The following is a 12406-nucleotide window of genomic DNA, read 5'->3' as shown; positions in this document are numbered from 1 at the left end:
AACTTCTTGGCTTTGGAGAAGTGCCATGGTCACAGATTTTCTGGGTACACTTCCATGCAGCTGGGGCTCAGTCAGATAAGCTTCTTTGTCATTGTCCCCTGTTGGTCAACAAATGTTTTTCTAGTACATTCTTTACCTGAAGGTGTGTTCCTCTAAGCGTCTTGGCTTCTCTGTTCTCAGTTGAGAAAAGGTGTCAGTTCTGACTCCCACCTGGCCTGGGCAGCTGGTCCCTCAGCCCTGTGTGTTTGCTAAATCCTAAGTTACTGCGAACAGCAGCTATTCAAGACTGTGGGAACAGCAGCTCTCAGGGCCCTGATGTTTTTCACCCTACCTTGGAGATTTCTTCCTTTCTTTTGAGCTTAGCTGTACATGTAAGAGAAGTTCTCAACGTTGGGTGTCCACTATAATCACCTGGGAAGCTTTTAGAAGTCCCCATGCCAGGCTACATGCCAGGCCAATTCCATCAGACTCTCTGGGGTGGGACCCATGCATCAGGATGTTTTGGTTTCTTTTTTTTAATTTTTTTGATGTTTATTTATTTTTGAGAAAGAAAGACAGAAAACAAGTGGGGGAGGGACAGAAAGACGGGGAGGGACAGAGAGAGAGGGAGACGCAGAATCTGAAGCAGGCTCCAGGCTCCGAGCTGTCAGCACAGAGCCCGACGCGGGGCTTGAACCCACAAACTGCAAGATCATGACCTGAGCCGAAGTCGGACACTCAACCGACTGAGCCCCCAGGTGCTGCATCAGAATGGTTTCAAGGCTCCCCAGGGGATTCCGTTGTGCAGCCAAGGATGGAAGCCACCGATTTAAACCAATGTTTTATTTATAAATCAACCAATGGATGATTTATGTGTGTACTGTGTGTATTAATTTATTGTTCTAGTGGGGAGGTTGTCAAGTTCCTTCATCAGCAGTAATGGAAATAGGAACCTGCCATATTGGAATTGGAATTTTTTTTTTTTAACGTTTATTTATTTTTGAGACAGAGAGAGACAGAGCATGAATGGGGGAGGGGCAGAGAGAGAGGGAGACACAGAATCGGAAGCAGGCTCCAGGCTCTGAGCCATCAGCCCAGAGCCCGATGCGGGGCTCGAACTCACGGACCGCGAGATCGTGACCCGAGCCGAAGTCGGACGCTTAACCGACTGAGCCACCCAGGCGCCCCTGGAAAAAATTTTTAAATGTTAGGATGTTAATGGGGCACCTGGGTGGCTCAGTCGGTTGGGCGTCCGACTTCAGCTCAGGTCGGGATCTCACGGTTCGTGAGTTCGAGCCCCGCGTGGGCTGACAGCTCAGAGCCTGGAACCTGCTTCAGATTCTGTGTCTCCCCCTCTCTCTCTGCTCCTCCCCCACTCATGCTCTGTCTTTCTCTCATTCAAAAATAAATAAAAACATTAAAAAAGATTTTTTTTTAACTGTTAGGATGTTCAAGTCTGCTGGAAAGGAAACCAACCTTTATTAAGTTCCTAGGGGGTGCCTGGCACTGTGCTTAGGTCTCTCATCCTCAGGGGAATCCTGCAAGGCAGGTGGTGGTTGGGTTTTGCGGCTTGGAGAACTCAAATAGTTCTAAGTCTCCCAGCTCACAAATGGCAGACCCCGGCTCAGGCCCAGGAGATGCCCCAGCCTGCCTCCTTTCCTTACTCTGTGGCATATGTGAACTAGGCTTTCTCATACGAATTGGTTAAAATAAAAATTGGTACTGGAGTTAAAGTAAATTCCATTTACTATTAAATTTACATATTTGGAATACTTTATCTTCCCACAGTGCCTGGGATTCCCTCCTCTTTTTATCTCACATCTGAGGAGGTTAAACTGATTTTGATCAATGGTCATTATAGGGGAACTTAACTCATTTTATTAAAAAAGTTTATTTTTATTTATTTTTTTTATTAAAAAAAATTTTTTTTAACGTTTATTTATTGAGAGACAGAGAGAGACAGAGCATGAGCAGGGGAGGGACAGAGAGAGAGAGAGAGAGAGAGGAGACACAGAATCCGAAGCAGGCTGCAGGCTCTGAGCTGTCAGCACAGAGCCTGATGTGGGGCTCGAACTCACAAACTGCAAGATCGTGACCTGAGCCGAAGTTGGCCGCTTAACCGACTGAGCCACCCAGGCGCCCCAAAACATTTTTTTTAAAGTGTATTTATTTTGAAAGAGAGAGTATGAGTGCGTGTGTGTGTGTGTGTGAGTGGGGGAGGGGCAGAGAGAGAGGGAGAGAGAATCCCAAGCAGGGCTCCACACTGTCAGCGCAGAGCCTGATGCAGGGCTCGAACCCATGAACCATGAGATCATGACCTGAGCTGAAATCAAGAGCCGGATGCAACCAGCTGAGCCACCCAGGGGCCCCCAGTTTAACTCATTTTGGTTCACCACTTTAAATACACTTGAAGGAAATAATTTCGTTCTCTTTCTTTTAGCTCCATCGTGTGCCACAAAGGGGTACTTACTATAAAAAACTGCATTTACTGATCTCCTTCCAGAGTACCTCTGTGGCCCGCGTTGGGGGCTGTGGGAGTGTGTGTATCGGGAGGCAGAGGCACAAGGGGAAGTGAGCGGTGAGAATAAAGCGGGCGAAATTGAGGTCCCCGAGTGCTGTCTGTGGCACCAGATGACTTGGGGGGAGATCTGAAGGGCGGGACTCAGAGCTCTCTGGTCTCTCCACTCCAGAGAAGCGCCTTTGAGGATTTTTAGTGTCCGGTTGCCCTCCCCATGCTCCCCAGCGATCCAGGCACTCACTGGGTGCCATTTTTTCCCTCTCTGTCTTACTCTCTCTCTGGCTCTGCTATGGTAAATGACCTCTGGGGTTGTTGGAGGGATCGTTTCATCTCTGCCCGGCACCTAGAAGCTTTGCTTCTCTGTTGGAATGTCTGGGTTAGGCTTTCCTGGCGCACACGGACTTCATTTTCTTTCAGTTGGGTAGACATCAAACTGCCTCTGAGTCTTTGTCTTGTTCCTTGGCAGCTCTTCAACCGGGTCCTCTGGTCGTGTGTCGCGACCTTAGACAACCAGCGGGATGGCCGCAAACAAGAGTAAGAGCCAGAGCTCCCTGGCCCTTCACAAGGTGATCATGGTCGGCAGTGGAGGGGTTGGCAAGTCGGCCCTGACGCTTCAGTTCATGTACGATGAGGTAAGACATGCCGGGCGCAGACGCCTTTCTTCATCGAGTCTGCTGTCATAGTGTCCCTCCTCCAGCTGTGTTCATGTGTTCAGTGCCCCACGTGCACGGAGGATCGTGGGGCAAATCTGTGTTAACATGGTTTCCGAGTAGCTTTATAGGGGGTCTAACGAGCATGAGATCTGGGCTGCTGATTTTTGGTAAGTAATTTCAACTCTGGCGGGGATGTGAGGGGTCCCTGCTTTGCGTGACTTCCGGTGTTATCCTTTGAGCTTGCTTTCTGACAGGAGCAAGGGAAGAGGAGGGGCCTCTTATACTCTTATACCGTTGTAAAGAACAGGTCAGATTTAGCTTTGTGACAGTCACTTTCAGGAGGTAGTGAAAGGGAGAGCTAAGCTGTCATAAGACAATCTTTTCTCAAGTGATAGGCATCAGGTTCTCTCTAGTTCTGCCATGCAGCAAAGTAAAGCTCACACCATCCTTGCCCCACATTTATGCCACTTAATGTGTGGATAATGGAACTGGTGCTGAGTCCAATGTGACAACAGCGTTTTGATTCCCGTGGCAACAAATGTCCCGGGCCGTCGGTTGGTACCGTGGGCCGAGTGTTCTGACCGGCGCTCACGTCACGTTCTCATGGGTGTGTGCTTTCCAGGATTTCCAAAAGGAAGATACCTGTCACCACAGTCGGGGAAGATCATTATCTGATCTTCACTAGACTTGCCCTCTGTCCAACTTTTGTTGGGTGGTGTTGGAATGGCAATGGCCATTTTTGGGATCTAGCTGAGGGAAGTTGGGTTAAGGATATATTTAGCTGGGAATTAGTGGTATCTATTTATGTGGTTTGGAGTCACTTGGGCATGTGGTTAAGTTATTACTAGCCATTTTGCTGTAGGGATGGCTTCCCGGAATATTCCCACCACCCACTCTGCTGACTCACCTGGCACTGTGATGTGAGGTGCAGGGCCAGGAGGTTATCATGGTGTGAGTGTGGTCCTGTGGCACCTGGTTCTGGAAGTGTGTGGGCTGTGGAGTTCTCGAGAAACAAGGGTCGAGACGTGGAGCTAGAAACTGGTTGGGAAAGTTCTTCCAGATCTTATAGTCTCTTCCAGGGAAGTTTAAGAGAGGTTTCTTAAATGTGACAATAGTCCTAAACCTTCTATTACTAGTAGTGTCACGTCATTGTGAAGCTGAAGAAAATCCTTCTAAACTTTCAATAAAAGAGAAACTTGGACCAATTATGCTAGAGGATAAGACTAAATTGTTTTTCATCCTCTATAGGAAATATTACACAATCGTTGGCCTGTATGACGAGATAATCAAAGAGGATGCAGTGAACAAACAAACCAGTTAAGAAGGTATTCTAGAGTTATGCCAGGCAGTTAATTAATAAAAAGTATGTTGTTTTGCTGGATTTTGTGATATAAGTGGTATTTGTATTGGTTTTCTATTGCCATGTAACAAATTACTAGAAATTTAGCAGCCTGAAACAACACATGTTTGTTATCTACAGCTTCCAGGGCTTGGGAGTCTGGCGTGGCTTAGCTGGCTGCTCTGCCCGGGGTCCCACAAGGCTGCAGTCAGAGTTGGCTGGGGCCGTGAGCCTGGCTGACGCTCGGGTCCTCTTCCAAGCTCTGGGTGCTGGCAGAGTTGGGTTTCATGCAGACGGAGGGTGGAGGCCCACAGGTCCTTGCCACCAGGCCCTTTCCATAGGTGGTTCATTCCGTGGCACCTTGCTTCTTCAAGGCCAGTAGGAGCGTCTCTGGTTAGCTAAGACAGATTCTTATATAAGGAAACGTAATCATGGGTGATCTCACGATCTTTCCCACATTCTGTTGGTTAGAAGCCAATCACAGAGTCCTCTGTATTTAAAAGGGAGAGTATCATACCAGGGGCATGACTCACTGAGGGTCACCTGAGGGTATATTTGCCACAGTATTGGTCTTTTTATTTTTATTTTTTAAATGTTTATTTATTTATTTTTGAAAGACAGAGAGAGAGACAGAGAGAGACAGAGAGAGACAGAGCATGAGCGGGGGAGGGGCAGAGAGAGGGAGACACAGAATCTGAAACAGGCTCCAGGCTCTGAGCTGTCAGCACAGAGCCCGACGCGGGGCTCGAACTCACGGACCGTGAGATCGTGACCTGAGCCGAAGTTGGCCGCTCAACCAATTGAGCCACCCAGGCGCCCCAATGTCTGGAGATACTTTTGAGTGTCACAACTGGAGGGCAGTTACTACTAGCACCTAGTGGGTAGGGGCCAGCGATGGTGCTAAACACCTACAGCGCACAGGAGAGACCTCACAACCAAGAATTATCCATCCCAAATAGTCTTGTCAACAGCACAGCTGCTGACGCTGCGGGAGACTAACTAGTAGGAGAGTCGAACCTGGATTTTCATTTTTATTATGTAGGTTTGTATGTGTGCGTATGGTTAAGTGGGGGCAGGGGGTGGGGAAGATGCACACAGAAGAGTTTTGTCCCTTCTTCCTCGTACCTTCAGAGAAACAAGGGAAAACTAGGCTTGATCTTAGTCTATTTTTTCATGGGCAAACATAGTTGAGGACTGGAGAGCAGCAGTTGTTGAAGAAATGGTAAAATGAGAGCAAGGAAAGAATAGAGATGGATTAATGTACGTCTGGAGAAGTCTTTAATTGATCTCTAAAGCAATGCTGTCCAGTAGGACCTTCTGCCACGACGAAAACGTTCTGTATCTGTATTGTCTGCACATGTGACTAGAGTTCCAGCAAATGTGGCTAGTGGCTACTATATTGGACAGGAGAGTTCCAGAATCATAGTCTTGGAGCTTGAAGAGAACTTAGAGATCTTAGCAGCGATTCCCAAACTTAGCCGATCACCTTCTGAACAACATTTCTAGAGTTGAAAATGGGGACTCTCATTTTATGCGCAGCTCTCCCGGCAGTCTGATGTATGGCCAAGTGTGGTGATTCCTGCCTGAGAGATCACCTGGTCAAGCCTGATTTCACAGAAAAGGGAACAGTCCTGTGCTCCGGGATGCCAGTTACCTAAAGTCTACCCACATCCTGCATTCTTTATTCTTGGTCCAGGGCTTTACCTCAAGTTAAAAAAAAAAAAAAAAAAGAGCTTATATGGTGAAATTGCTATGAGGGTTGGATTATGCAAGGGGCAGTGGTCCCAGAAGTTTTTATTTTTGGCTAAGGTCTGACTTTGAGAAAAATTGGAGGGAGATCTTAATCTTTTTATCCTTGACCTAACATACTTGAAGACTTCTAAAGCTACGGACCATGTGAGGTTGGTGACCGGGGACTTTGACAGCAACCACGGCAGACTGTCGGCGGCTGGCTAAGGCAGTTTAGACACAGATCCCTGGGGAATCTGTGTGTCTTAGGCATCTGAAACTGACTCACACACCGCCCCCCAAGGCCAGGAGTGTGGATCGTCTTAACAGATACCAAGACTCGAGGACTTTCTGTTTCTAATGGAAAAGTGGAAAATCAAGATTGTAGTCCATGTTCTAATAATCTGTACACTTTTCACTGACACAGAGGTATGCAGTCGCTATGAGGACATTCACACATCCCGTGTCCAGCGAGTCTGTGGACCTTTTTAACCTTGAAAGCTCAGAAATACGCACTTGAGATGCTTCATGGTGGTATTTAGACATTTGCACTGGGTGCTTGGGTTTTGGGGGCATGGATTTGTCTCTTTGGAAAGGAGTTAATAGGACACTGTTGTGAAACAGGTCAATTTTCACATTTTGTCTAGTTTAAGATAACTGCTAGTACAAATGTAAGAACCTAATACTAAAAATCTTGTTTTTTTTATTTTGGGGCTTAAAATCAGTACAAGGCTTTTTTTAAGGGTGTTCTTCAAAGGGCCCACTAAGTTCACACTGATAATCTCAATTCTTTTTAAATGTTTTATTTATTTTTGAGAGAGAAAGAGAGAGAGAATGAGCAGGGAAGGGGCAGAGAGAGAGGGAGACAGAGGATCCGAAGCTGGCTCACTGCTGACAGCAGAGAGCCCGATGTGGGGCTCGAACCCACGAACTGTGAGATTGTTACCTGAGCCAAAGTTGGACACTTAACCGACTGAGCCACCCAGGCGCCCCTCAATTCAATTTTTAAATTTTTAAAAATTTAGTTTCTTAAGATATAATTCATACACCATGGTATTCATCCTTTTGAAGTGTACAATTCGATGATTTCTTTTAGCATATTCACACAGGCATGCAACCATCACTATTATATAATGTTAGAACAGTTTTCTCCCTCCACAAAAGAGAAGAAAACACCCTAATATCAGCAGTCTTTCCTCATTTCTGCCTCCCCTGCTTCCACTTCGGGTTCTTGGCAACCATTTTGTTTTTATGGATTTACCTGTTCTGGACATTTCAAATAAATGGAATCGCACATTACGTGATCGTTATATCAGGCTTCTTTCACGTCGTATCAGTCTTTCTTTCAATGTCTTGAAAGCTCATCCATGTTGTAACCTGCATCAGGTTTTTTCACGGAATAATATTCCATTGTCTGGATATGCTGTGTTTTGTTTATCCGTTCATCAAATGAGGGGCTTTTGGATTGTTTCTACTTTTTAGCTATTTTGAATAATGTTGCTGTGAACACATGTGCATAAATTTTCGTGTAGACTTATGTCTTAAATTCTCTTGCGTAAATATACGGAGGCATGAAACTTGCCAGGTCATATGGTAACTCTACGTATAACTTTTTGAGAAGTGCAAAACTTTTTTCCATAGCAGCTGTACCATCTTATAACCCCACAAGCAATGTGTGAGGGTTCCGATTTCTCTGTATCCTTGCCAATGCTTGTTATTGTCTCTTTTTGATTTTACATCCTAGTGAGTATGAAGCAATATCTCACTGTGGTTCTGACTGGCAGTTCCCTAGTGACTGACGATGTTGCGCCTTGTTTCACGTGCCTGTTGGCCACCTGTGTATCTTCTTTGGAGAAATGTTCATTCAGGTCTTTTATCTATTTTTTTTTTAACTTTTTCAAAATGTTTATTATTTGAGAGAGAAAGAGAGAGACAGAGAGCAAGCAGGGACAGAGAGAGAGGGAGACACAGAATCCAGAGCAGGCTCCAGGCTCCGAGCTGCCAGCACAGAGCCTGACGTGGGGCTCGAACCCACAGACGGCGAGATCATGACTTGAGCTGAAGTCGGCCTCTTAACCGACTGAGCCACGCAGGTGCCCCTCTTTTGTCTATTTTTAAATTGGGTTATTTGTCTTTTTATTGTTGAACTTTAAGAGTGTTTTGTGTATTCTGAATATAAGTCTCCTATTAGATATATGATTTACAAATATTTTCTCTTATTTTATGGGTTATCTTTTCACTTTCTTGATGATGTCCTTTGAAGCATGAAAGTTTTACATTTTGATGAAGTTCAGTTTATCTACTTTTTCTTTTGTTGCCTGTGCTTTTGATGTCCTATCTAAGAATGCATTGCCATATCCAAAGTCCTAAAGATTTACACCTGTTTACTTCTTAGAGTTTATAGTTTCAGTTTTTACAATTTGATCTTGATCCATTTTCAGTTAATTTTTGTATGTGATATGAAGTAGGGGTCCCACTTCATTCTTTTGCATCTAGATATCTGCTTAAACCAGCACCAATTCTTTTTTTTTTTAATTTTTAAAAAATGTTTTATTACTTATTTTTGAAAGTGAGAGAGACAGAGCACAAGCAGGGGAGGGGCAGAAAGAGAGGGAGACACAGAATCTGAAGCAAGCTCCAGGCTCCGAGCTGTCAGCACAGAGCCTGACACAGGGCTCGAACCGTGAGATGGTGACCTGAGCCGAAGTTGGCTGCTTAACCAACTGAGCCACCCACGCCACCCGCACCAATTCTATTTTAACGGTACCTCTTTTTTATAGCTGCGTAGTATTCCGTTGATGGGTGCCTGTTGTTGGGCGTTTGGGTGGTTATTGATCGTTTGCTGTTACACACAGTGCCACAGTGATCACCTTGTGTGTTGCTGTAGATTAGGTTCCTAGAAGCAGGGTGGCTGGGAGATGAGCGCTTCTCCACTGCTGTTAGATGTTGCCGTGTTCATCCCCGTAAAGGCTGTGCTGTTCTCTACTCCCACCAGCCATGTGCAAGAGGGCCTTTGCCCCAGAGTATGTTGTCCGACGTTGGGTTTTTTTGCCGGTCTGGTAGGTGAAAAACGGTATCTCTGTGTTGTCAATAATTTCCATTCTCTATATTAGTGAGGATGAACATCTTTTTGTATGATTAGCATCATAGGTCTGTATTTTTCTGTCAGTTGTTTATGTCTGTTGCCACTTTTCCCCGTTGGATTATTGATGTTCTTTTCTCCCTGTTTCTAGGAACTTGTTTAAATATAGCTCTTTGTGATATGGGTTCAAATACTTTTTCCCTGTTTGTCATTTGTCTTTTTTTAGTGTGTTGTGCCATATAGAAGTTTAAAAAGTTTTTTATGTAGTCTAATTTATCAATTTTTTCTTACATGGCTTCTGGATTTTGAGTCATAGTTAAAAAGGCCTTCCCTACTTCAAGGTAATACAAGGATTTCACCCATGTTTTCTTCTGATACTTGATGGGCTTATTTTTTGTATTTAATTTTTGACCCATTTGAAGTTTATCATGTTGACTGTTTAATCACCTTAGTCCCTCTTGTCAAGTCACTTTTCAACGTTTATTTATTTTTGGGACAGAGAGAGACAGAGCATGAACGGGGGAGGGGCAGAGAGAGAGGGAGACACAGAATCGGAAACAGGCTCCAGGCTCTGAGTCATCAGCCCAGAGCCTGACGCGGGGCTCGAACTCACAGACCGTGAGATCGTGACCTGGCTGAAGTCGGACGCTTAACCGACTGTGCCACCCAGGCGCCCCCAAATCACTTTTCAGATGAGTTTTATACTTCTGTTGATTGTGTGGAAGAGCTTCTGTTTCTCACCCTTGCCAGTGTTTATAATTTTATACTGTGAATAATATCACCAAGTGTTCTTTCTGCCCTATGCTTGGTCTCCTCATTTAAAAAGTGGAAATATTGGCTCTTGTCTACCCCCAAAACCAAGAGCACACTGTACATAGTGTATGTGAGCCAATTTGACAATACATTATATTAAAACCATGAAAACAAAAATAAAAACAAAATAAAAAGCAGTAGAACCGAGAGCAATAAAGAAGTGTTAAAGAAGGAGTTATTTTTTATAGTGCCTTAAACATAGTGTGATAATTATGAATACTCAATAAATATTCAGTTGACTATAGGCCAGGTGCCCATATATTGAAATTTATTTCTTTGGCAAATTTTCTTTCCCTTAGTATGTTGTTAATTACTGATAATGTTGTTCATTCCCGCAGTTTGTAGAAGACTATGAACCTACCAAAGCTGACAGTTACAGAAAGAAAGTGGTTCTTGATGGAGAAGAAGTCCAGATAGATATTCTGGACACGGCTGGACAAGAGGACTATGCAGCCATTCGAGACAACTACTTTCGCAGTGGGGAAGGTTTTCTCCTCGTGTTCTCGATCACAGAACATGAATCATTTACAGCAACTGCCGAATTCAGGTATGTGTGAAACGAAAGAGCCTCCAGCCTCCAGGAGGCTTTCTGCCTGTCTTTCTCATGTGGTCAGCTTGGCAGGAATCTGGGGCTGAGGATAATAACAGAGGGTTGGGCTTGTTATTAAGAAGAATTCCGCTGACGGATTTTCTGGGGCTTTTTGAATCTTGGCACACGAGAGCCCCCCATTTGTTATCATCTCTTTGGGCTTCCCCATTTTTATAATTTTTGAATATAAATTACCTTAAGAATCTTCAGAGGTGGCTCAGTTGATTAAGCGTCGGACTCTTGATGTCAGCTCAGGTCATGATCTCGTGGTTTGTGAGATGCCCAGCGTCGGGCTCTGCATTGACAGCGTGGAGCCTGCTTGGGATTCTCTCTCTCCCTTTCTCTCTGCCCCTCCCCCACTCATGTGTGCACATGCGTGCTCTCTCTCAAAATAAATAAACATTAAAGAAAAAAAAGGGAATCTTAAGAGGACGAAGCCATTCCATACACTCAAGAACTTCTAATTTTGTTTTCATATAAATCCTAAGAGACAGTGATCGATGGGTCAACTATCTTTATCCTTTTTATAATTTTGCTGGAAAAGTCATCATTTTGATCTGTTTTGAGGTTGATGAAACATTGTCAGGCGAGTGAAAGATGTCAGTTAGAGTGACCGTTTGCGGCACCTGTAGGACTTTTAACATAGGTGAGTGAAAAGAGCCCAGCTTTAGGATCGGGCAGACCTGGGTTTGAATCCTTGCCCTGCCACCTAGCAGTTTGGGGACCCTGAGCAGGTTTACTTGGCATTGGAGATTCTGTTTCTCTGTCTGAAAGTGTACTTGTTACTTGATGAGATGAAACGAAATGATGCTTTGGGCTGTACACGTGTAAGGGCAGGAGCCACGGCCATCCTCTACCGCACTGTGTCCCCAGGCCTTCTCACAGCATGGGCACATGGTGCTTACACATGAGTAGAATATGAACCGCTGTTACTCATTTTAAGTGCAGTGGTTAAAGATACCTGAAGTTCATTGTTACCAAGAAATTGTGAGCTGTTAGGCATAATTCTTAGAGGAATTCCGATGGGGATGGCGTCTTTCTCTTTACCCTACACGCTTGTTTTGTTTCTCTTATCTACTCCCCTTATAAACATATGTGTCCAGATGACTTTTGATTTTAAGAAGCAAATCTAGAGTCTAACAGGGAACTAAAAAGGGAAGAAAATCCATAATTTTTTTTTCCATTCTTTAGCAAGTTCTGGTCAGAAGTTAAGGGGTCAGCCAAAGGTGAAAATGAGGAAACTAAATTTCCCCCCACAAGATTTGGAAGGAAGCATCAGTGAGCCAGGGGGCCCTCAAGGGGTGAACCCAGGTAAACACAGTGGTCGTCACTTGCTGGGCTTCATAGTGTCAAGTCTTCAAAGGTGGCACATCTAAATTCCCTGGTACTATAGTACGTGCATGGTGGCAATCAGTTAAATGACCAGGACTCTTAGGAGAAGTCCTGTGAGTTTTCAGACTTTCCCGACATGCCTAGGGTTTTCTCTATGTGGGTACCGTCGATGTATTCATAATTGTGAGTGCATCCTTGATAAAACAGGACGGATGCACACACTTCCATATTATCTTGAATGTCCGAGCCTTTTGATTTCCCATTACCCCATGACTCGCCAAGAAAGGACGTGGAGGACAGCGGGAGAATCACGTCCAGAGAAGACACAGTGCCAACCTCGTCCTGTCGCCCCGCACCACGCACACAGAGCCAT

General features: G+C 44.8%; 1 protein-coding gene across 1 annotated transcript in view; it reads left to right on the top strand.

Moving 5' to 3' along the window:
* RALB (RAS like proto-oncogene B) overlaps positions 1-12406 on the top strand; it is a 44354-nt gene that overhangs the window by 22066 nt on the left and 9882 nt on the right. Inside the window, exons 2-3 of the mRNA XM_043576563.1 lie at positions 2964-3129; positions 10451-10659. Coding sequence (XP_043432498.1) covers positions 3016-3129; positions 10451-10659 — 323 coding nt within the window. The 5' untranslated portion in view covers positions 2964-3015. The remainder of the gene's footprint in view (positions 1-2963; positions 3130-10450; positions 10660-12406) is intronic.

Source organism: Prionailurus bengalensis, chromosome C1, assembly GCF_016509475.1.
Source record: "Prionailurus bengalensis isolate Pbe53 chromosome C1, Fcat_Pben_1.1_paternal_pri, whole genome shotgun sequence".
NCBI lineage: Eukaryota > Metazoa > Chordata > Mammalia > Carnivora > Felidae > Prionailurus > Prionailurus bengalensis.
The sequence above is the reverse complement of the archived record's forward strand: the minus strand, read 5'-3'. Positions and strand labels throughout refer to the sequence as shown.